Source organism: Gobio gobio (assembly GCF_949357685.1).
Source record: "Gobio gobio genome assembly, chromosome: 12".
Taxonomy (NCBI): Eukaryota; Metazoa; Chordata; class Actinopteri; order Cypriniformes; family Gobionidae; genus Gobio; species Gobio gobio.
In genome coordinates, this window is record NC_137105.1 from 5,855,380 (window position 1) to 5,877,174 (window position 21,795).

At 40.4% G+C, this 21,795-nt stretch overlaps 1 protein-coding gene across 1 annotated transcript in view; it reads left to right on the forward strand.

The window, feature by feature from the left end:
- col12a1b (collagen, type XII, alpha 1b) overlaps positions 1–9,700 on the forward strand; it is a 94,216-nt gene extending 84,516 nt beyond the window's left edge. Inside the window, exons 70-77 of the mRNA XM_079830691.1 lie at positions 170–223; positions 347–418; positions 1,068–1,103; positions 1,190–1,256; positions 1,574–1,756; positions 3,965–4,042; positions 4,634–4,804; positions 8,812–9,700. Of these exons, the coding sequence (XP_079686817.1) occupies positions 170–223; positions 347–418; positions 1,068–1,103; positions 1,190–1,256; positions 1,574–1,756; positions 3,965–4,042; positions 4,634–4,804; positions 8,812–8,933 (783 nt within the window). The 3' untranslated portion in view covers positions 8,934–9,700. The remainder of the gene's footprint in view (positions 1–169; positions 224–346; positions 419–1,067; positions 1,104–1,189; positions 1,257–1,573; positions 1,757–3,964; positions 4,043–4,633; positions 4,805–8,811) is intronic.
- Positions 9,701–21,795: the final 12,095 nt, after the last annotated feature.

A 21,795-nucleotide genomic window follows, 5' to 3' on the forward strand; every position in this document is an offset into this window, starting at 1 on the left:
TGCTTAACTGTTATGAAAAATATCTTTAAAATAGGCTTCATATTCTTTCATTTCGGGGTGAAATACGACACAGATGTTTCACCCATTAACATGTGATTCATGTGGTTTTGAATGTGCATGTGTGTTATCAGTCTAATACAGATCTGTGCATGTATGTTAATCAATGTAGGGACCCCCAGGGAAGGAGGGGCAAGCGGGATCCACGGGCCCACAAGGACCTATGGTATGTTCTTGATTTTTTTGAGGGGAGGGAGTGTTGTTAAATTTGTTTTCTTTAGCTCAGATGTGAGACTGTATTGCAGACATCTGTTTTGCTGAAGACCAGAGCTATTATTCTTTTGTTCAGGGACCCCCAGGAGCCCCTGGAATGCCAGGACCTACTGGAAAGCCTGGAAAGAATGGAGATACAGGTGTTCCGGTATGAACCCTTCTGGTTTTCATATAGACATACAACAGCACGACTCTGTCACTGCCACTAATTTGCTAGATTAGTCCAAATGCACATGGCAGAAGGAAAGAACAAAAACACACCTCCTAAATATATCTATTGTTTGAGAGTGACTTCTTCCAATGTCTCCTGCTGTTTTTTCTTCTGAGAAAAAGACCCCAGCAATCTCATGTGTTTCTTCTAGACTTTCAGAAGAATCTCTCAAACTGTGCTCAGATTTGCCAGGACGGTCTGCAATCTAAAATCAGAGATCTCAATGTGAACTCAAATATGAATATTGATACATAAATGGAACATAACTCATTACGTCTCCTGATCTATAAAAGAGCAAACTCAGGCCAACACGTTTCTTTTATTAGTTTCATTGTTTATTCTTACAAAACATGAGTGGCACCTTTCTATGAGTTTTAACCGAACACATTGAGACTGTTATTCAAAAAGTGCAAGTTAAAAAAGGAAATAGGCTATCCACATTGTTTGCAGTCCAATAAATATTTACTCACTGAAATGCACAGTGCGGTTTTGGGCATAAATGAGGAGCGATCGAGTGATTCTTAGCTCATGTTTGGATGCGTCACAGTCTATTTAAAGAGAAATATGTCATTTTTCATTCATACAGGGACCTTCTGGGGTTAAAGGAGACAAAGGAGAGAGAGTGAGTGATGACTTTAATATCTGCTTTTATCATTTCATAAGAGTTTGAGTGGGGAAGACGTTAACATCTCATATTCTTCCTCTTAGGGAGACTTTGCGTCTCAGAGCATGATGCGCTCTATTGCCAGACAAGTCTGCGAACAGCTTGTGAACGGTAATGCATTTTGAAGTGTATTCTGCTTGTCCAAAGATGCATTTATTTGATCAAAAAATACAGTAATGTAGCGAAATATTATTACATTTTAAAATAACAGTCGTCTATTTGAATTTATTTTAAAATGTAATTTATTCCTGTGATCAAAGCTGAATTTTCAGCATCATTACTCCAGTCTTTCAGTGTCATATGATCCGAAATTGCACTCAAATTTTTGAAGGGTAGTACACTCATGGCTAAAAGATGTTGTAAGCCATGGTATGCATATGCAGATAATACCACGGGTTGTATTATAATCCACTTTTCACATTTTACAGGACAAATGAGTCGAGTCAACGAAATGCTGAACCAGATCCCCAACAACTATCACAGCAACAGTCCAGGCCCCTCTGGCCAGCCTGGACCTCCCGGACCCGAGGGACCACGTGGAGAGCCCGGTCGGATGGGCAGGAACGGCCTTCCCGGTGGTCCAGGGTTGCCTGGTCGCCAGGGAGAACGAGGTAAAACAGCAGCCAAAATAAAAACAAAAACATGAAACCATGCCAAATACAGCCATGTGATTTTAATCAGCCTCAAGATCTGTGGTTATCTTGGACTTCTGCCCTTCACTGTACAGTATATGTAGAAAATGCTAAGACAAATAATTGATGCCTAGTGAGCTTCTGAGCGGTTTACTGTCTAAATTAAAAGGAAACCGTATACACTCTTAAAAATAAAGGTTCTTTACTGGCATTGATGGCTCCATGAAAAATCCATGGAACGTTTCCATTCCGATCCAATTATTAAAATGTTCTTCACACTAAAGGCAGGAACATTTCATAGTTCCTATAACTGTTGGCGGAAGTACCCGCTGTTTGGCGTGTTTGCACCCCAGGTACTGGGAACGATTTTAGTTCTAGAAACAGAGACCCTTCAGAGTAGGCAACCTTCCGGTCTCTCTCTTGAATCCAACACGGAAGTGACTTAAACTGCAATTCATCAACTGGCCACTAGAGACAGGCTCCAAAGGGAAGTCAATCCCTGTTAAAATGCCCAACTTTACAGCTGAAAAAAAGTATGGTTTTGATCTATACAGCTAATATTGCCCTTCATGACAACTGTGAGGGGGGTGAATTTTTTTATAATTCATCTGTTTAAATTATATTAAGCCTTAAAGTTCTGCATAATTAAAGAGTCAGTTCACCCAAAAATGAATATTCTGTCATTAATTACTTACCCTTCATGTCGTTCAACACCCGTAAGACCTCTGTTCATCTTCAGAACACAAATGAAGATATTTTAGTTGAAATCTGATGGCTCTGAAAGGCCTTCATTGGCACAATGGCACGGTTCACTCTCAAGACCCTTAAAAGGTACTAAAGACGTCGTTACAAAGTCCATCTCACTACAGTGGTTCTACAATAACTTTATGAAGCGACAAGAATAGTTTTTGTGTGAAAAACCCCCCTAAATAACGACTTGTATAGTGATGACCGATTTCAAAACACCGCATCATGAAGCTTCGAAGCGTTACGAATCAGTGAGCCGATTCATGATTCGGATCACGTGTCAAACTGCCAAACTGCTGAAATCACGTGACTTTGGTGATCCAAACCGCTGAATCGACTCACCGATTCATAACGCTTCGAAGCTTCATGATGCCGTGTTTTGAAATCGGTCATCACTATATAAGTCGTTATTTAGTTTTTTTTTTCACACAAAAACTATTCTCGTCGCTTCGACATGAGGGCAAGTAATTAATGACAGAATTTTCATTTTTGGGTGAACTAACCCTTTAAGGGCATGGCCACTTTAGTGACAGGTGGATTGCCGCTTTTTTTTTCTTCGGTTATCCGTGAGTGACGCGCTGCCAAGGCGGCGATGGCCAGCTCCGCCCACTTTGGGCTTAAAAAATGCTCTTCAGAAACGTCACAGACACTTCGTCCATTGTTTTATACAGTTTATGGTCTAATCCAGCACAATAGGAACTACCAGTGACGTAAGTGAATTTTGATTAGCCGAACGCATACCATACAAAACACAAGCACCCAGCATTTTTAAAAAGCTGTGTAAACACAATTTACATATACTTACTCCATGAACTAACTCCATGAACATGGAAAACAGCGATAAGACAAAAACATACAGAAAGCTGATGTAAACGGCATTTACCTCTGTCTGCGGCATTGTTGTTTTTTCATCCTCGATGAAGTTGTTATAGGAGATTTAGTCTCTTAGCCCTTTTTGTTCTTTCAATCGCATAACTTATACGTCTATTCCATCTCCATTATCACGAAACCTGCGACACACAATCTCGAATCCTACACCCTCAATCCTCCTGTTGCATATCGGCCAGCTAACATCACTTCAGAGTTCCTACTGGCGGTGTGAATGCAACCAATGCAACCCTAGGGGAGATTTAGTTCTCAGGGACCGTCTTGATGGTATAGCTGAGTTCCTGTAGCTACCCGGTGTGAGGGCCCCTTAAAAAAAAGTTATTTTAAGAACTGTTCCTTGAAAAGATCTTTGGGGATCCAAAAATGGTTCTTCTATTGCATCGCTGCAACCCTTTTGGAAAACTTTATTTTTAAGAGTACCTTATTCAAAATGCTCTGCATTTCTGCACCCACGAGTCAGGCCTGTGTGTCTACAGCATGTGTTGCGATGCAGATATGCATGTATGTTTGTGTTTGGGCTTATATTTCTGTGTTTGTGTGCATTTCCATTAGGACCAGCTGGAGAGAAAGGAGACAGAGGAAGTCCAGGCCTCGGAGAGAGAGGACAGAGAGGAGCCACCGGACCACCTGGTATGTTTCATGTGCACATTCATACGCTTACACTCGTTTACCTAGCTTAGCTCACCGCCACGGAAAAACCTTAAAATATCAGAGGAAACAGTGATTTACTGGCCTGTCTTCTTCCTTTTTCTTAGAAAGAGATTATGCTATATTTTATCTCATGTCCGCTGCTTTTATTTTTAGGCACAGAGCAGTTGGATGTGTTGTGTGTTATATGAAGTAACACTTAAAAAATGAGCAGGCATAACTGTTCCAGACTTTTTCCATTACAGAAACTGTATTTCACATTTAAAGGTCATTTGGCAGCACTTGACACCTTTATGTATAATGCATTAGAAAAGTTGCACTAGTTATGCACCTTATAATGCATTCTATAATATAATAAATAATTGTAACCACAGTTATAATGCATTATAGTGCTTATTTAATCATTGTTATGCCTTTAGAAGGTATAATGCATTAAAACACATTTTAACTTTGGTTACAATTATTCATGAAAAGATGCGATGCATTGCTATGCACATTATGAATACCTTTATAATGCATTATACATAAAGGCTTCTAATAAAATGTTGTGGAAATATTGTTTTGATTCTTTAGGCCCACCAGGTGAGTCCAGAACCGGCCCTCCTGGTTCAAGCGGCTCTCCGGGCACTCGCGGTCCGCCCGGTCGCAACGGTGTCGCCGGTGTACGCGGTCCGCCCGGCCCACCTGGCTACTGTGACTCTTCTCAGTGTGTCGGTATTCCATATAACGGACAGGGTTACAGAGGTACGTCCCTCTTGTTCTAGCTGTGCCTGTTGCATGACAGTAGAAATAACATTAATGGCATGTGTAGTGTAACGCAGCGCATGAACTGAGCGGTAGATGATGCTCAGCAGAATAATGCAGATTATCATGGGTGAAACTTGCCAAACCTGTCCTATTTCAACCCAAAATGGAGACAAAAACATTTTGGATACATTTTGTATAAAGAAAATGAAGCCTTTTTTTATTTTTTGCATTGTGACATAAACACAACCAAGCGTTAATTTCGATCTTCTAAAAAAATACAGTAAAAACAGTAATATTGTGAAATATTATTACGTTTTAAAATTAATGTTTTCTATTTTATGTATTTTAAAATGGAATTTATTCCTGTGATCAAAGCTGAATTTTCAGCATCATTACTCAAGAAAGATCATTTTTTTGTAATAATGTAAAAGTCTTTACTGTCACTTTTAATCAATTTAATGCATCCTTGCTGAATAAAAGTATTAATTTCACTGAACCCGAACGTTTCAACGGCAGTGTAATGCTAAAAATGTATTCTCGTTTCGGTGAAGCAAAAAAAAGCCTAATGGTGCGCTCACACCGGACGCGAATGACACGATTTGCGCGAGTGATTTACATGTTAAGTCAATGCAAAGATGCGAAATGGCATTCTGCGGCTCGATTCACGCGAATTGAGCGCTTTGAACGCGTGATTCGCACGAATCGCGCAAATCACGCAAATCACGCAAATCACGCAAATCGCTCAAGTTAAAAAATCTGAACTTTGGCGGATTTTCGAGCCGCATTAACCAATCACGAGCTTGCTCTTGTAGTTACAACAATGAGGAGAAAATCTGTATATTAATATCTGGTTCAGACAATATGATTATCACTGTGATAACATTAAATGACATGAAACACAACCCAGTCTCGTTTTGTTAAAAGCAAGTTTATGTATGATCAATAATGCAAAAGTTTAAGTAAAAGGTATAATAAGCTATTCATGAAATAAAGCAAACAATTCAGTCAAACATTCAAAGTCAGTGCTAGTTGGCTACAACTGTAACATACAGTTATAGCCTAAAAATATAAAAGTAATGAAACTTCACTTTGCCCTCAGCCAAAACGATTTGCCAGGGAACAAATTATAGATCCATGAGACCAAATATCGCCCGTTACATCTACACAAGACGAATAATAGCTCGAGACACACCACAGAGCCAGCGGCAGACGTCAGAAGGACTGGCCGAGGAAAGGCTGCTCTCGCCGGGGTAAACAAGCGCTGAGTGCCGCTGATCCACTGGAGCTCACAACTCCGAAAACGCCAGATAAAATGTTCAAATAGGCACTCTTTTTTATAAATAAACCACAGATTTGAGCTTTAAACAACTACATTATCGCCTGAAAAAGTCTTAAAACTACGTTTTGTCACACATTAACAGTAGATTTTAACAAAAAAGCGAGTAAACTCAAAATGTTCAAGCATCCAACTTCACGTGAATAGCGCGAATTATTCGCGTCAATCGCGTCCGGTGTGAACGCCACATTAGGCTGTGTCCACCAAAGCGTTTTTTCACGCGGCTGGCTGGTATCCAATTGTTTTCAATGGGAGCGCCACGTTTTTAGAACGTCATGAGCGCAACGAGGCGCTGAGCGAGTATTTCACACTCAATCGCTGAGCGCTCTGCGTTTTTTACTGGTCGCCGAGAGTTGAAGAATGTTCACCTTTGAGTAAAACGCAGCGCTCATCACTGTCACTTTTACCCAGCCGTCCAATCAGAGTGGAGAAGGGGCGGGACAAATACAACACAGACCAACCGCCACATTCGTGTACAACGTCAACAGATGACAACAACAAGCATAGCAGAACAAAATAATTTAAAACAAGAGCCAGAGCAGATACGTTACATTGTATCAGCATTTTTATATAGAATCAATACAGAAACAAACTATCTCTGAAATGAGATACTAGTAACACTTCCGCGGATATGCCGTATCATATCAAGCTCTCAAGCGCCCACAGCAAGGCGTTTTCAGCAGAGCTGGTGGACACACGGCCTTATGCTACCTTTGTGTGAGAAACAGACCAAAACTTAAGCTGTTATTCACTGAGAATCTTCTCAAGGAAGTTGTTACAAATCGATCAAATTGAGAACCAAACGAATCACTAATTTTCAAAAAAAAAAATCTTCTTCTCACAAAGCTCTCATAAGATTTGGAATAAAGTGCCCAGGTCATATTTTGTGCTCGAAAGCTTCAGTCGGCATTCACATTGTGATAGTCTTTCAACACAAAAGCACAACGTTAGATGAAATAATGACAGAATTGACCTTTAAATTGTCATAAAAATAGGCTTCATTTTCTTAATGTCTTTGGATTTTGGGATGAAATGTGCTCCGGATCTTCACCCTCTCTTAGTGTCACAGTCTCAGAAGCTGATTTTCAGTTTGTGATTTGTCTGGCGAAGAATTCTAACACCCTCTTTGACCTGTTTCAGGTTCATAAACTTTCTAAACCACCTGTGCTGCTTACACTTTGAAATCCTGAGAAAATCACATGTTATTGGGCTCTGTGCGGATAACCACCACGGAGATGATTAATGAACACTATTGAACGAAAGCAAACAAACAAACAAATAAAAGCAACAAACAGAGATTACGATCTGCGGATGGGTACTAACAACAACTCACAGCCACGGGCATCAGCGACGGCAGCCAAAACAACCGAAAACAAGCTGCAGTCGGCTGGAGACGCATGACCAAAACACGCAAAAACACACCAGCAACCACAGCAAATACTAACCAGGTGGACCTGTAGCCAAAACAATTGGTCATTTAGCATGTTAACTCCAAGAGATTGTTGTTCATCTGTAAATAAACTAATCATGCCTAGTAAATGAATCCCAGTCCACTAAAACACAATAGTTTTTAACCCTCGTAGTGAGCTTGAATTCAACTGCTTGCTGAATGCCCACACCAGCGCCTCTTATGCCTTAAGTGATCTCAGGGGCGAGTTTGAAGCACGTTTCTTTCTCTTCATCGGACCCTTTCTCTTTTAGTGTGTGCACAGTTATCATTTCCTAAAGGTTAGTTTCTGTTTCGGCAAGATCTCTTTCAATTGGCTGTGGGTAAGGGTTTAGATGTGGTTGAATCCTTGATTTCAGTTCTCATGTTGATATTTTTGCTCAGCAGGCCAACCGTTAGTATTGATAGTCATTTACAGTGTCTATGTATGAGTGTGTGTGTGTGTACATACAGACACACACAGACAAACAGTGGCGTCCAAAAGTCTGAGGGTGCGTTTACATGACAACGATGTACTTAAAATGGAAAAAAAATTCCTTTGGTTTTTCATATACGGGCGACAACGTTGTCAAATCGGTTCTGAGAAAACGACTAAAAGGGTTGTATTATGCATGCCAGGCCAGTAGTTGGCGATGTTACCTTGTAAAGAAACACTATGCGTCTGAACACGCGATATGCACATGACCTCGCGTGTTTGTAGTTTACATGAAGACGATAACGATATCGTTTTCCAAAACCCCCAAAGATGAGTTTTCCATTTTTAGTTGAAAACGCTGTAGTGTAAACGGCCCTTGAGACCTCATTGAAAGAAAAAGAAAGTCTAAGGTTTTACTGAATTCTTCCTCAAGTTTTATGTATTTGGCAGACACCTTTATCCAAGACTGCTAAGATTATATTCAAGTTATTTATGTTGTCAGCTTTTGTATTGCCTGGGAATCGAACCCTACAGGAACAGTTTGTAAAATGAAAAATGTAAAATGAAGATTTTAATCTAGATGAGGTTGATCATTTGGAACCATATCAATCGGCGATTATGAAATTGTTATGCTGATGTAATTTGGATGTCAGGCTTCTGGACCCCACTGTGTGTCAAGCACATATACAAAACGGCCCATTTAGCAGTTTGTAACCCTTTGCACTTGCCGTAGCCACATTGAGGAAGGTGACAATCGTATTTTGCTTGAGTGACTCAATTGGCCACTGCCGTATATCTCCAAGCAGAACAGTTTCCACCTGATGCCGAGCGCATAGTTCCAATCCCCGAAGAAGACTTTGAGATTTCAGCAAACCAGCGGCGCAAGAGGTCATTTCCAGAGAGGGGATCTGAAAGGAAAGCGTGGTAAACGGAGGGGAAGTTCATTGGCTCGTGTTATTTGTTTGTTGACGTTCCGACGGCCTGTACAGATAATTGAACCCTTCCAACCCTGTGAGAATTCAGCAGATCGGACGCATGAATCTCCTAATGTAACCTCAAAGCTTCTTTCTGTTCCACTTGTACTCCATGGCTTGTAAAATCGCATTGAATGTGTCCGATTGGAATCATTGACGGTGTCACACATCGCAACGTTTGCCGGTGAAAGGCGTTTGATAATTTATTAACATTGAAGGGTTTCCAAAGATCATCGCCTTCTCCAGCCATCTGCATATTCACCAATCATCATTTATGTCTCGTATGAATACACATTAGTTATCCATTTCTGTCTTCATTCACCTGAGAGATTGTCTTTTTTTTATCTGTTAACATCTGCAGTAAAACATGCCCTTCCATCACGATATTATAAATCAGATATTGATCATATTGGATGAATGTTTGATTTAACCTCACAGCTGATTTTACCAAAGGTGGAATTGCATATCTGTGCTGTATATTATGTTTTTTTTTTTACGTTTTCATTTGTAGTTGTTTGTTTTCCTTTTTTAATCCAGAATATAGTTGTTGTAATTGTTGTTTTATCAATATCAAATGCAGTTTTGGCATTTGCGTGCAAGACTATAGATATAGTATTGCTGCTTCATGTTTGCAACTGCACATTGTGAATTCCACAGCCTTATTTTCTTATTTATTTCTGAAACAGAGGAGGCATTTTTCAATAAAACTACTGAAAATATGGCATGTGCCCTTTTTTTTATTGCTGGTGTCATTAGATGAAGGTTTTTCAGGACCCCAAGTATGATTAAAGGGCTAATGAAATCATGGAAAGTTGAAATCCTCCACAAATGAATCTAAAGTGTTTTCGCTGCTTTCATGCATTTTACGAAAGTGATATTATCTTTGATCTGTTCGTTTCAACAGAAAATGCTTAAAATCGGTAAGCCCCGCCCCCCTTAGTTACTGTTGCTAACTCGGACAAACAAACGGAGTTGCTATATCTTACAATGTACAGCTGTCAGTGTGAAAACCTTATCCCAAGATGTTTTTGGACACAGAATGTAGCGTATATCCCGTCCGAATGATGGCCAAACTTTACTGATGGTTTTTGAAGTTTATTACATCGTTTTTCCCTCAAAAAAATCATCGTAAGAGCTGAACAAACAAACAAAGCATAAGTGCGCATTAACTTCTCATTCACAAACTCTCTCTCTCTAGCCCTCTCTCCGTGGCATTACCATTAACATACACAGAAAATTACACAAAAACACTCACAGTAAACAAACATATAAACAGACCTTATGCTTTTCGGGGGTGCAGTTAACTGATAACTTTGTATCTGCAAAACAACTCCGATAAACTGCGTGCAAGCTCTCCCTTTCACTACCCATAGACTATAATACCCATCAAAATAGGAGTCCTCCTTATAAGACAGACCTTTAAACATATCTAAACTCACAGAAATAAAATGGGAACAAAATAAATATGGTGAGAGATTAATTTGGAAGCGATGGTTTACAGATCTCAATGCAAACGGGAGAAGCCTCTTGTTACGATCGCAGATGATAACATCCAGGATCAACACTGTTCATGTACCGCAGGGTAAGATTACATAAATTCACATTTAATCAGCAGTTTAATATGGAGAGATGCACTGAAATGTAGACCTTTGTGTTTCTGACCTACACCGTTGCATGAGAACAGTTAGTTATAGTTAGTCGGTTTGTACATAAGCAGGAAATTACTAAGTTTAATAGTAACTTAACGAGAGTATGACAACCAGAAAATCCTCTCAGGATCCCTGGCATCAGTGTTACAGTACCTCAGGCACGACGTTTACCATTTTTGTAGCATAAACACCATCAAACCGATGAGAGCTTCGGATTTTCCAATGTTTCTCTATGGCGCTGAAACCTAAAGATGTCCGACTTCCGGTCCCAGCGCAACTGATACTCAACTGCCATTGGCTCATCGGTGTTCGATGGGAGGGGCTTACCGATAGGTCAATTGTTTGTCAAAGCAAATATACTGTAAGCCAGAGTTCCTCAAACTCGGTCCTGGAGGGCCACACTCCAACCCTGATCAAACACACATGAGCAAGCTAATCAAGGACTGCGTCCGAAAACCTAGGCAGCTGACTCATTGCCTCGCTGCCTTATCAGACAATGGCTTGTGAAGGCACCTCGCGAAACTAATTTCGGACAGATTTCTTAGGCAGTGTAACTGTTTAATGATCTACAGCTAAATAGAGAGAGCTTTTGTGAGAACCAAACAAATATTGAATTACTACATGACATCAGAAGTAGAAAAAAACGTACATTTACACACAAACTGACCATCAAACGCAACTTTCGGACGCCATCTTTTTTTCCTTAGCTCAACTGTCACAGAATGGAAAGCACAAGATTGTGGGATATCAAAGGCAGCGAAGGATACAAATATGCTGCCTTCAAAAATCGATCAGATGAAGGTATCTCAGAAGACAGGAAGACGTGCCTTGGTGCCTTCCTGCCTTGAAATGTGTCCTCCGAAGGCAGCATTTTCCAGGTTTCCGACGCAGCCAAGGTCTTCAGGATCACTAGAAAATCACAGAAAGATGCGTTTGATCAGGGTTGGAGCTAAACTTTGCAGGACAGCGGCCCTCCAGGACCAAGTTTGAGAAACCCTGCTGTAAGCGCTCGCAAGGCAGCAAAAGGATAGTGTTTTGATAGTCTGACATTTCACATAATTGTCTGATTTGACTATTTTAGCCCAATCACGGTAATCACTCCTGACGTCAATTTGTAGGCCAATCAGGAAAGCAAATTTTCCATGAGTTCCCTCAGAAATTAGACTAGCGGTTTGCGATTTAGGAGTAAATTTAGAGTCTGTGGTCAACTTGAGACTGTCACATTTTGTTCAAGAATATAAATGACCAGTCGTGGCGCAAATGTGAATTCTGAAGCTCCTGTGTTTGATTGTTCAAAATACATGTTGCAACTTCTCAGTAATTGTACATTCACTTATGATATTTACGAAACGTACAAAAGAGGAACAGAAGCAATGGCAAAGACAGCATTGGAAAATGAAAAGATTTATGTAATGGTTTCCAAACACTCCCTCCATCTGCCACTGATGAGATTGAATCAGCTGAATCCACCGGTATGTATTAGCCTGTTGCGCACTGGACTGAATTAATTGCAGAAATCGGTGGAGAAAAGGAAAGAAAAATGTCAACACAGTGGCATAATAATTGCGTTTATTTCTTATGACCAATGCAGCGCGTTTCCTCTCATGGTGTGCATTGATTCGTTTTGTTGCGTTCAAGTATTTTGATCAAATTAAGCACAAATTCATCTGCTTCATATTGTAGGGAGCAGATTTGATCTTTGCAGTCATTGAAATCTGGGAACTAAATTTCACATGACAAATATTAAAAGCATGTGCACGAAGGCTCGTTCTCTCATAAGGAACCACTTCAAGATGGACTGGAAGCTTCTATTAGGGGCTTCATTGATTTATGGCCAAAACTGTTGCACAATAGCCCACATTTAATGTTGTTCAGACACATAGATGTGTCCACCATCCAGATAACTTCACTGATTTAGAGGAGAGTCTCATAACTGTGAGCGGTTTCCAGCAGCGCCGGTCAGGAATTTAATATGAAAGGTACGACAGAAAGCACTGAAGCGTTTGAAGTCCGTCCAGACATGCCATTGGGAAGAATGCATCGTGACCTCTGATGGTGTCAAAATATAAAACACATTATCAGTTAGATTTAGGGCTGGGTGAAGATTTGCGGTGTAAGGTGACCTCAAACATAAGAGCGTCTACACACATACCATGATGCAGAGGATCTGAAAGGTATTTAGACACTTAAACTACACTATAAATGTCGGAATGTCATCCGGAAGGAATCCTACGATCCGGAGTGTCTCACGAATGCAGAAAAATTCCACATCCAGATTTTGCTTGTATTCAAATTGGTCACGAGATTTCACCGCAATAGAAAGCTGACTTCTGTGTGAGCATGACAGGACTGTATATTTGGAAGAACCATCCCTTTAAAAGGACTTCATAATAAGATGCACAGTTCTGAGAAGAAGAACAGCACAATAAGATTGTAGAAAAAAATCTGATGCAGAAATAAAGGCGTGCTACAAAGATGTTCCACATGTTTTTTTGTTTTTTTTTACAATTAAATGATGAAGCATCTTTGAAGATCAAACATTCAATGTCAGCTTCAAACATTGAGTCATACAGTATTGCAATGAACAAAGTACATTTTTCTCTTTTCCTAAATTTGCGATGTCATTCTTATATTCTTAAAGGCACAACACATGCAATTTTTTGATTGAAATATCCAAAAACCACTAGAGCAATATTATATATTTTGTTGACTTGTGAACTTACATTATCCCAAATGTTTCCAAGAGTGTTTAAATCCAGAGAAATAAGCTTTTTTAACCAGGACACGGACCATTTTTAACCTGCGTTCCCCTTGATTTTGTAGAAACACCGAAGCCGCTTTAATATGTGTTTTATTAGACAGGTGAGCAACTGTTTGGATACATTCATCGACAGAAAACGAATCATTGTTATACAGCTCAACACAGTTAAGGCCTGTACACACTGGGACGAATATCACGCGTTTTTCGTGACGTTTTTCGGTGTGTCTTGGGTGTTCACACCCAAGCGATTTTCACTGCCGATGCGCAGAGTGAACGTGCGAATTCAGTAGATAGCGCTCCCGGTACACACACGCTTCTGACACTCGCTTGTCACACACAAGAAGAAGAGAGACAGTATTTACGTGCTTGCCAAAACCATTCACACACTTTTTGCTAACTGGCAAGCAGCATTAGCAGTTCATCTTCTTCTTTGTCTACTTACTACTTCTTCGTCGTGTCAATGTGTGCTCGGCAAGACCGTTTTGTGCTTGAGCGCCACCAAGTCGTGTTTTACTGTCACTTCAGCAGCTCCAGGCACGTGAACAAAAGCGCTGATCTCATTGGTTGGCCAGTTTTTAACGTGCTGTGTCAAAATGAAATAAACCCGAGGCGTTTTTTTAAAAAATGACACTTTTACGCCTGACGTTTTACACGTTTTTCTCACATTGGTGCCGCATTTTTATGCATTTTTCTCACATTTAGTCACGAGGCATTAAACGTCGGTGATAAACGCGCACGAAAATTGTCCCGGTGTGAACAGGCCTTTAGTCTAATTGTTTAAATCTTGTGTTCTTGGTTTACCGCGAGTACCATGCTTTACCGCCTAATATCGATCTCTCACTGCAGTGTGAACAAGTGTCTCATAGTAGCCGCCAAGCGAACGCACAGAGTAGCATTATAACATAACTTTAACACACTCAAAAACAGCGCTGCGTTTCCCCACATACGCTTGAGCGGAAGAAGCGGATGCGCTCGTCTGTGGCAGAATAAAGGCTCTGCGAAATCAAGGCGTCATCAAGATACGCCTTTGTTTTGAATAAGCTCTAGCGATGAAAAACTACATATTGTGGCTTTAAGCAGCGGTAAGAGAGCAGTAAGGGGCGTTTATGGAACTAAATGTTGCAATGTTATTTCCATCACAAGATGCATCAATTTTTGGTCAATATCTTGTGTTGAGTCCAGCTCTCTGTAAAGTCTCCTCCAGCACATCCCAAAGACTTTCAATGGGTTTAGGGTCTGGACTCAGAGGTGCAGATTAATGTGTGCAAATGATTCTTCATGCTCCCTCACAACCATTCTCTCACAATCTGAGCCTGAGGAATCTTGACATGACCTGGAATATGGCCATGATGTGTATTCATACATGGTTGTTTAACCCTCTGGTGCTCTTCGTTTAGGGGCAATTTATTATTCTTCAATAATATTTTTTCTTTTTAATTTTGTATTTTGAGATGATTTGATGGTATTTTTTTTATATTTATGCAATAATTATGGTCTATTTTTGCCATTGAAAATTATTTAAAAAAAAATGTTTGTAATTTTTTTTTTTTATTATTGCAGTATTTCAGGTTAAAATAGAGACTAGGCCTTCAAAATAAATTTAATAAATTTTGATTATAAATTTAATAAAATTTATAAAATACATTTTTGAAGGCAGATTAGCGCCCTCTTTTGGAATTATTTAAGAAATCATGCAACAATGGGTGTAATCACTAGAGGTCTCTATGGAGAATTCCCTAGTTCTGTTTTGAACACATTTTTTTTTTTTTTTTTATAAATTTGAATATATATTTAAAAAATCTTAAAGACTATTTATTATAAAGTTTTAGATATTTTTTGTTTTGTTAGAAATATAGATTTTTTTCTGTGAATTTGTGTTTTTGCAGATTTCCCATTCATTTCCTATGGTGTCATTTTTGACCGAAGAGCACACGTGGTAATATTTTTTTTAAGACCAATTAGCATGCTCGAATTATGCCCTCAATTTTTTTGTGTGTTTACATACCTAATGGTAGACAAGTCACCAAGTTTCATATCATTCCGATGAAGCAGTGATTTTTAAAAATTCCAAATGTGGTCCATACTTCATAGGTTCAGTTTTTCAATTTGGTGAATTTTTGTGTTTTTTCCGATTTCCCATTCATTTCCTATGGTCGGTCATTCATGACCGAAGACAATGAACGCTACTTTTTTTTTTTTTTACGACCAATTAGCATGCTCGAATCATGACCCCAATTTTTTTGTGTGTTTACATACCTAATGCTAGAAAAGTCACCAAGTTTCATATCATTCTGATGAAGCTGTGATTTTTAACATTTCAAAACAGAAAATGTTCCGGTCAGAAATGACCGAAGAGCACCAGAGGGTTAAGAAATGAAAAGCTACACACTCCATCAGTCAGGGTTAGAAGAACTGTTGCCAAACATATAACATGCTAGAAACATCACAATCGCTGCAATAATGATCCAGTCATAGACTCTTAAGCATTTGCCAATTTAAAGCCACAATATGAGAGGTGGTGGTCCAGTGGGTTAAACCACTTAACTGATATGAAGGTTGCTGGTTCTATCCCAGCGGTCACCACCAGTGTGTCCTTGAGCAAGGCACTTTACTCCACGTTGCTCCAGGGGGATTGTCCCTGTAATAAGTGCACTGTAAGTCGCTTTGGATAAAAGCGTCTGCCAAATGCATAAATGTAAATGTAAATGTAAATATGTAATCATATTCAAAAACAAGGGTGTATCTTGATGATGCCTGGAATTCGCTGAGCTTTTATTCTGCCACAGACGAGTGCTTCCGCTTCTTTTGGCCATGCGTACGCAACGCTGTTTTATATTAGATACATTATTTGAGTGTGTTGAAAGTTATGTTATAATGCTTCTCTCTGTGCGTTCACTCGGCGGCTACTATGAGACACTTGTTCACACTGCAGTGAGCTAGAGCGATATTAGGCAGTAAAACACGGTACTCGTGGTGTTGAGTTGAGCTATAACTAAACAATTATTATTCGTTTTCTGTTGATGATGAATGTATCCAAACAGTTTCTCACCTGTCTAATAAAACATTATATTAAAGCGTCTTTGGTGTTTCCATGTTTTCTACAAAATCGAGGGTAATGTGGGTATGATGTCATTGACCTGGTTGAAATCACTTATTTCTCTGGATTTAAACACTCTTGGAAACATTTGGGACAATGCAAGCACACAAGTCAACAAAATATATAACATTGTTCAAGTGGTTTTATATTTTATTTGAATCCAAAAATCTCATATATTGTGCCTTTAAATCCAAACAGCGGCTTTTTTGGCCGGGCAGTGTACAATCCAGTAGGCTTCATAATGTCCTTTAAGGAGATTAACTGGTCACCCGGTTTGGGACGACATGAGTAAATGATCACAGAATTGTCATTTTTGGCTTAACGACTCCTTCAGCGGCAACCAACAGTGAACAAACCACCAGTGACACGATTCGATTATAAACACTTCCCTGCGGGAGAACTAGGCCCATCACGGCCTGCAGACATACGGCTCATTTGAGGGTTTAATGGGAGCACATTGTTCACTTACTCTCTGGAACATCACAGAACTGAAGAAAGAGCTCTGAGAACGCTCAAGTCTCCTGCAGGGAGCTTTCAACACTCGCTGACGGCTGCTTCCAAAACCCAGAGGGGTACATGGAGAAAAACCCCAACGCTCTTCTATTCAGGGCCTTCTTCTGTGCTGAACTGAAGCTCATATTGATACGACGGGCCAAGCATGACTTCATGGAAAGAAAGCAGGAGGAATCTGGCAGCTCGGACCGCTCACACAGCAGAAGGGGGTCCAACCACTCCAATTAGTTTCAGTACGTGCTTGTCTGCAGAAATTAATATCCTGATATCCTCACGACACATGAGAACAAGACCAAAGATGAATGAAATGCTTGGACTCGGGCCTCAATGAGAGCTGCTCGGTGGTGGACAATATTTTTAATACGGTCCTTTTGGTTATATGTCTCAACCATGACATCATCATATGAGATCATTCTCTGAGCCAATAGTTACTCAATGCAAGCGGTAGGAAAAAAGTCGTTGAACACCACCACAGGCTTTTTGGGGTAGTTGGAGATATATTCTATTATAGAGATCGATTAGGTCTATTATAGGACAGTAGTGTGTTTAATGTGATATTCAAGTGAACTATCCATAAAAGAAGTTTGGCACTCAGTCCATTTTGCCATGTGAATGATCTTAGATTCAGTTTTGTTTCTGTGTGAACTTGTTTTGTAGAAAATTATGGACTCATCTATTGAACATTCAAAAGCCTGTTGATTGAAAATGGATTATGCTGCTTTCACAAAATACATTTCATAACACGAATAAATCCCTTTTAAGGTCATAATTATCTTTTAATAGTTCAGTAAAGACTCTGTTACCTGACAGTATCTACTGTTTGTGACATTTCTAAGCGTTTAAACTCTACCTCATAATGTGTATAAAATCTTAACGCTCTTAAGTTTATTTCCAGTGTTACTTCCCTTGAGTTAGTGAAATGGGCTGGTAATCACAGCTATTATTATATAATACAATGGTTGGACAATGAAACTGAAACACTGGCCAATTTAGTGTAGGAGGTTTCACGGCCTGGTGGCCAATCTTCACTGATTTTACATTCTAGAGCCGAGTGTGAAGGTTGAATTATCCGAGAAATAGCACAGATGTGCATAACATATTGCAATCCACACAACATAATGGGAGACATAACAAGAGGACAAAAAGAGGACAAATTGTTGGTGCTCATCTGTGAACAGCGCAAACCCTCTTTCGGCAATAAATTTACTAAAGATACGCAGCGAAAAATTTGCACGGACAGGGTCATTTTTGCGGGCTGATCTTATTGCACATGCATTTGTTGGAGTTTCCCTTTCAGACGTAAAAATGCATGGGAGAAGAGTATATAAAGGCCTGAAGTGTCTTGAAACACGCGGCATTATTCAATGTGTTGACGTAATTTTAACTGAAACAGGAATATAGGGTGGGACATATCAGGCTGCTCCTCCCCTTTTTAAAAATAGCCAATACCATGTAGTTTATATAACAGCTCGACCAGAGCCGTTGAGCTCGGTAAAGCCACAGTTTCCTCCAAATATCTAACGTTTCTCCTCCTAATCTCCTCTAGCCTGGATGCCAGCCAAATTTAGCCCCGCCCACAACATTTGAGGTTGGGAAGTTCGGTCTGGACTTGATCCGTTGTGGAGCAACTATGCTCGAACCAGAGCTGTTCGGACCAATCAAATTGTCAGGGCGGGCTTTATACGATGATGGACAGTAACGTAATCATCCACATCACCAAAGAGCGCTTGGGTTGAATTTGTTCTAATCCTAAACGGAGAACTTGTTCGTATATGCATTCACCTTTACTATTTCTCTCAGAAATGATGATCGTGTTGGTAAGTACTCTGTCTATCCTTACAACACCGGCAAAAATCGTAAAGATTCTACTTCTTCCAGCGTGCGTGCAGACAGGGTTGCCAAGTTTCCACAAAAAAACCCACCCAATTGCTACTCAAAACTAGCCCAAAACTAGCCAAAAACAAGCCCACTAGGTTCCCGGGGGGGCTTGGGGTTCTCCAAAAAAAAATGGTGTAAAATTTGTGTTTTTTGTTGCCTGCTAAAACTCGCATTCCTGGGTCTAAATATCACATAATTGGGGTCGCTTCAACCCGCGGACATGGAAAAACAGCCCGCGGGAAAACCCCAGACTTGGCAACACTGTGTGCAGTTGAGTTCTTTTGGTTGTAGGTCTATCCAATTGAGGTCTTTCCTGGTTCGGTTGAAACACGCCCCATAATCACAGCCCAACAGAGCAGTATCAGACTCATATTCTGACTAGAATTGAGTATGACGACGTCAGTCTAAATCTCCGCCATTATCGGTTTAAAATAAGCATCCTGTGCAGAATTCGAACGGGTCCGATACGTTTTCTGGTCTGCACTCAATCGATCATATGATCCGCTCTGTGCTATCGTGTCTCTGAACCGGAGTTGCAGCGTTTGGTGTGACTCTAACGTGAAACCACACTTCATTCGCCCCAATGGAAAGCAAATTTACACTGTCTGAATCATTCCCTATCCCCTATATAGTGCACTGTGCCATTCACCAAGTAGAAAACAGCAAATGTGTGAACAAGTGACCGAATTTAGTCGCAGCTTCAGCGTCTGTTTATAATGTAGTGGGCGTGGCTTCAGATTCTAGAGAGCATTTGATTGGACAGAAAATCTGTTGAGAAGCTGAAGTGCAGAGTGATGTCATCAAAATCATTGATCCTTATTGGCGGAAGTGAGAGACTGTATGTTTCGAATGCTTACATCTTCTAAATGCAAATGTTGTTTTTGTTTTGGAGCGCACTAGCTTATAGATAACAGTGAGGCTAACATATTCATACTAAAAGCCAAAAAACTTCAACTAATTGATTGATTGTGTTGGTCATTATGGAAATGAACTGGCTGCGTCTGTGTGCTTCAACAGTACATCACACACAGAACTTTCCACTCCCATCAGCGCTTTTATGGGATTGCGCTCTCACGCTAATGTGCCCTGTTTAGTAAATCTGGGCCTTAGTCTTTGTGGTGTATCTAGAGCTACGGTATCCAGGGTAATGTTGGCATACGTCCACACAGGACGAAGCACATCCTACAGGAGTATCTGTGGACACAAGAGGAAGCCGTCTGAAAGAGCTGTCCAGGTACTAACCCTGACTGTATCTAAACCACAGCTGCGCAACTCATTAAATGAAAACCTCGACTCTCCTGTTTCCACCAAAACTGTTCGTCTGGAGCTCCACAGAGTCAATATTCGTGGTCGGGCTGCACTATTAAACCAAAACGAACGCTAAACATTGGCTTTACTAGTAGCCAAATCACACACAGAACCATGTTTAGCATGCCTGTAGATAAACAATACATAAAAGCTCTAATCAAAGAATCATTTACACTAATGCCAAGTTCACTGTTGAGATTTTAACGTTAGTGTTTGTAACGTTAGGTGTTCGTCGGATAACGTTAACTGTGAATGAGCATTTAACAAACTGGTTTGCAGAACAGCGTTGTCATCTGTTCACTTCCTTGCTACAACGTACAATTAACCTATTAGAGAAAAACACATCGATGAAAAATAAATCAGACTTACAGGTTGTGGCCCGTAAACAGCTTCTGTTTGTAAATCCAGCTTTCAGGACAAGCCGTTGTGCGAATCCTGCATTGAACTCGCGAAGATTGTGGAAGTTTTCCTCCGTGAAATGTGCTCACCAACCCTAGAGGAATGTGTGTAGTCGCCTAGCGGCCGTTTGCTGTAGTCCTTAGAAACTGATTTCTTTAAAAGCAAATATCTCCCTTTGCTTTAAACTTTGAACGTTGTAACTTTGCAGATGTTGTTTATGCTCAAGCAGCAACATTACACGCTAGCTAAAGTTAGAATAGTATAATCGTGGTTTACCACCCCTTTAAATAGGAATAATCGAAATGTCGGAGTCATCACGCCGGAGACGGGTTTATTGAGGATGCCGTATTGATGAAACAATTATTAAAGTGCAATATTCGAAAGGATCGGAGGCAACATGCCGGAGACGGATTTATTGAGGATGACATATCGATTTAACAATTATTAAATTGCAATATTCGAACAATCGGAGTCATCACGCCAGAGACGGGTTTATTGAGGATGCCGTGTCGATGAGGCAATTTCAGGGGGAGTCTAATTGACACGGTCTCTGCAGACACTTCAGGGATGCGTTGGTCATGTCTGGGCGCAGGTCCACCATCTGATCTGGATACGGCCCAGACCCGGCTGACTGCAGTAAACCTCGGGATAAACAGAGAGACTATCATTAGTGTAGATGCCATGTCTGTGATGCCAGGACTGTGAAGCACGGGATAGATCAGTAATGGTTTGTGCTGCAATATCATGGCATTCCCAACTGTGTTTGATGGATGCGTCTCTGCCAAGAACTGCCAAACCATTCGGAAGGACCATGCACCTTATGCTTCAAACACTGTACCCTGAAGGGAGTGCCGTGTGTCAGCATGATAATGCACCAATACATACAGCAAGACGTGTGACAGAACGGTCTGATGAACATGAAAGTGAAGTTGAACATCTCTCATGGCCTGCACAGTCACCAGATCTGAATATGTTGGAGTTATTTTGGAGCAGCGAGTCAGAAAGCGTTTTCCTCAACCAGCATCACGTAGTGACTTGGACACTGTTCTGGAAGAGGAACAGCTCAAAATGCCTCTGGCCGCTGTGAAGGACCTGTATCTGTCGTTCCCAAGACGAATTGATGCTGTATTGGCTGCAATAGGAGGCCCTACGACACTAATAAATTACTGTGGTCTAAAACCAGGTGTTTCAGTCTCATTGTCCAACCCCTG